Source organism: Suricata suricatta, chromosome 1 (genome assembly GCF_006229205.1).
Source record: "Suricata suricatta isolate VVHF042 chromosome 1, meerkat_22Aug2017_6uvM2_HiC, whole genome shotgun sequence".
NCBI lineage: Eukaryota > Metazoa > Chordata > Mammalia > Carnivora > Herpestidae > Suricata > Suricata suricatta.
Genome location: NC_043700.1, coordinates 76483298 through 76486463, shown reverse-complemented (window position 1 = coordinate 76486463; position 3166 = coordinate 76483298). Strand labels below are relative to the sequence as shown.

Genomic DNA, 3166 nt, shown 5'->3' with positions numbered 1-3166 from the left:
ACTCCCCTCCTCCCGTCTCTTGCCCCCTCCCCCCAGCAACCCGGAGTGAGGAGGGGGAGGGGGAGGGGGAAGGAAAAAAAGCCCGATCTCAAGGAAAAAAAGAGGGGGGGTGAGAGAAAGAAAGAAAAAGAGAGAGAGAGAATAGAAAGGGCACGGGGCTGATCATCACCAACATGGCTGCCTCAGCATAGACCTAAACGAGGAGTAACCCGGGCTGTGTCTTTGTCAGTTTCACCTCTGTAACCCTAAACTAATGCAGAAAACAACGGAGGAGGCTGCGGAGGGGAAAGAGGAGAGGGAGGGCGAGAAAATGGCACGAGAGGAGGTGGAGAAGGGATGACTTACGTGAGGGAAGGCGCTTGGGCTGCTCCTGCTTCCTCCTGGGCATTTTCCCCCTTTTCTCACATTCTCCTCCTTGGTTAATGTGAGATCAAATAAACCCCCGTGGGGGCAGAGAGGCAGACACTGGCAGGAGCGGGGAGGTAGTTGGGGGGCGGGCGGGCGGGCAGGGGGAAACCCCTTCTCTCCGGTGTGTGCAATGGGTTGAAGCTTGTTTCCTGGAGCCAGATGAGGGGTTCTCTTCTTTTCTTTCCTTTCTTTTTTCCTTTTTTTTTTTTTTTAATTTTTTGGTCGTGCACCTGGCTTGTCCCCGAGCGTAATATTCTTCAATGGAAACGGATCTAATAGGTGTGAGTGTGTGTGTGTCCTATGCTCGCGTGTGTGATGGGAGGTATAAATAAATGAGTGCCGGTGCGGCGGTGTCTATGGCCGCGCTCTGTGTCTCCGAGCCCCTAACACTAATGTCGGGATCAAAGGGCAGCGGCGGCGGCAGCACAGCTCACAGCTCGCTCTCTTGCTCGCTCTCGCTCTCTCTCTTTCTCGCTCTCTCCTCTCGCGCTCTCTCTCTCTCTCTCTCTCTCTCTCTCCCTGTCACACACACACTCACACATACACAGAGGCACAGACTGAGGGAAAGAGCGAGAGCTAGACACACACACACACACACACACACACACACACACACACACACACACACACACGCAGAGCAAAGACGAAGGTGCCCTAAGGCTCCCAGGGCGGACTCAGCCTGGGATTTGCAAACGCTCCGTCTGGAAAGAATGGGGGGCGCGCGAGCGGGGGTGGGATGGAGTTCTTCGAATTTATCCCGCTATTCGCCAAACCTAGGGGGGAAAAAGTTTTCCCCACTCTTTAAACAACGATTCGTTCATTATTCTTACTGATTAAAAAAAGAAAGAAAGAAAATAGATTTTTCTCTTAACTTTCTTTTGTTTATTAAACTACATTTTGTTCTGTATAAAATTTTTCAGGCTTTTTCACTGCAAGAATTACTCTTCTCACCCCATCACCTTAAGTTTGTGGACGTTACAGTTTCCCACACATTTTTCCAAAAAACATTCCAATAAAAATAATTTTAAAAATTAAAAGATAACATATGGTGAAATCGATAATGAGGTTGATGGATTAAATGCCCAGTTTGGGAGTGTTTAGTGGAGTCAAAACCGAAAAACGCTGCCTACATGAGAATTGCGTCTCCTTGACAAAGGGGGAAAAATAAGATTCGGTCACCCCCATGGTTGTTTTAACAGCTACATGATACTTCTACAGTGCACAGGGCAAGCCTGACTTCTGATTTTTACTTTTTTTCTGCTGCTGTAATGCAGGTGTAGGAAACTACCCTGAAGCAATTCTAGTTTGCATTATGAACCCAAATATAGCAGTTTTCATCAACTGATACATACTTTCATTACTTTACAAATCACACATCTTTCTTCAAAGTGAGACATGAAGGGGAAAAATAGAAAAGGATGGGTCTCACTCTAGCACAAAAGGTACTTGGTGGAAGCGGACTGTTCTCTTTGTGACTGGCAGTCATTTGGATAAAAGTTCACTCAGAGGTTGTTAATGATTTAAACTCCAAAACCTGCTACTATAATTGAAGTAAAAATGGTCTGAAGAAGAGTTGTTTCATAAAACTCTCTTTGTAAGAGGAAACTTTGAACTTAGCAGAATACATTATATGTCATGAGTCAGATGTAGCTAAAAAATAAAAAGGTGAATTATTTAACTAATCTTCCCTTTATAGCTTTTTAAAAACTCTGACTCATCATCTTATTATGTTAAATATTTTCTTACCAATTTTAAAATAGACTTTTTCATCAAAGAAGGTGGAGGCATGGTGAAGATATAGGTGTTAAAATGATGCCCTGGAAGCTTACATGGATGGCTAAAGACCCTTTGAGATTCTAGCTTAATTCTCACAACTTCAGTGGTGTTAGCAGCCATGGTGGATAAACCCCTATGTTCTCCTTAAAAATAACAATAAGGCTTTATATTGCCTACTTTTATTAGAGAAGCTTAAAGAGTGTGTATCTTCCATAAGATGTTTTTCATTGATAATGAAATCTCAGGATGAAACCCTCCCTAACAACTCCCAGGAAGATCTGGCTTCCACATGTGACAAGTAACGCTGTCTGAAACAGGTTTTGAAACACCTGCTTGAATTCAATCTAAAACCAAAACAGAGCAGTCAAGTTTAAAATGGAGCATCATCCTTAAACCAATTCTTTCCGGAGTGTTGACTGAAGTAAACTGGTTATCTAAGTTTCTCTGCATTATAATTTAAAATGGAACGATATGCCAACTCAGATTGAATCCAGCTTGCCATGACTTTGACTATTGTCAGTAGCAGTGGACTTGAAATTAATATATGAATGATAAGTCAGAGCCCATTCATTCCAAATAATCTCATTGCCTGGAGTATGCAGGCTCTTTAAACCTAACAAAGAGTAAACAGAACTGTCACAACACTCCACCACTTCACCCTTGGAACTTTTTGGCTAGGATATGAAGGATTATTATTACTCTGCATAGATACACCATCACTGTTTTCCTGAATTGCTATGACTCTTTACAATGCTCAGTACACTATAACCGAAAACATACTTTAGGCCTTTCCTCGAAGTAGAGTACATTTCCTGCGACCTTTGAAAGGCATGCAGGCAGACACTGTCAACTTTCAATTATATAGGTATTGTATCAACAGCCAAAAGCATTTTTAATTGAATTCATTCATACCTCTACCACTTTCCAAAAATTATTTGAAGTAGTACACAACAATAAAAATGGAAATAAGCACACAACAATT

The 3166-nt window shown here is 42.6% G+C and overlaps 1 protein-coding gene across 7 annotated transcripts in view; it reads right to left on the bottom strand.

Annotated features, from left to right (window-relative positions):
• The window catches only part of ZNF827 (zinc finger protein 827), a 170268-nt gene extending 169379 nt beyond the window's left edge, over nucleotides 1-889 (bottom strand). For all 7 annotated transcript variants that reach the window (XR_003908971.1, XM_029940440.1, XM_029940460.1 and 4 more), the window contains exon 1: nucleotides 346-889. Coding sequence is in view for 6 of the 7 variants with exons in the window: in XM_029940440.1 (XP_029796300.1) it covers nucleotides 346-388 (43 nt within the window). In the remaining variant the exon portion in view is untranslated. The remainder of the gene's footprint in view (nucleotides 1-345) is intronic.
• Between the last annotated feature and the right edge of the window lie 2277 nt (nucleotides 890-3166).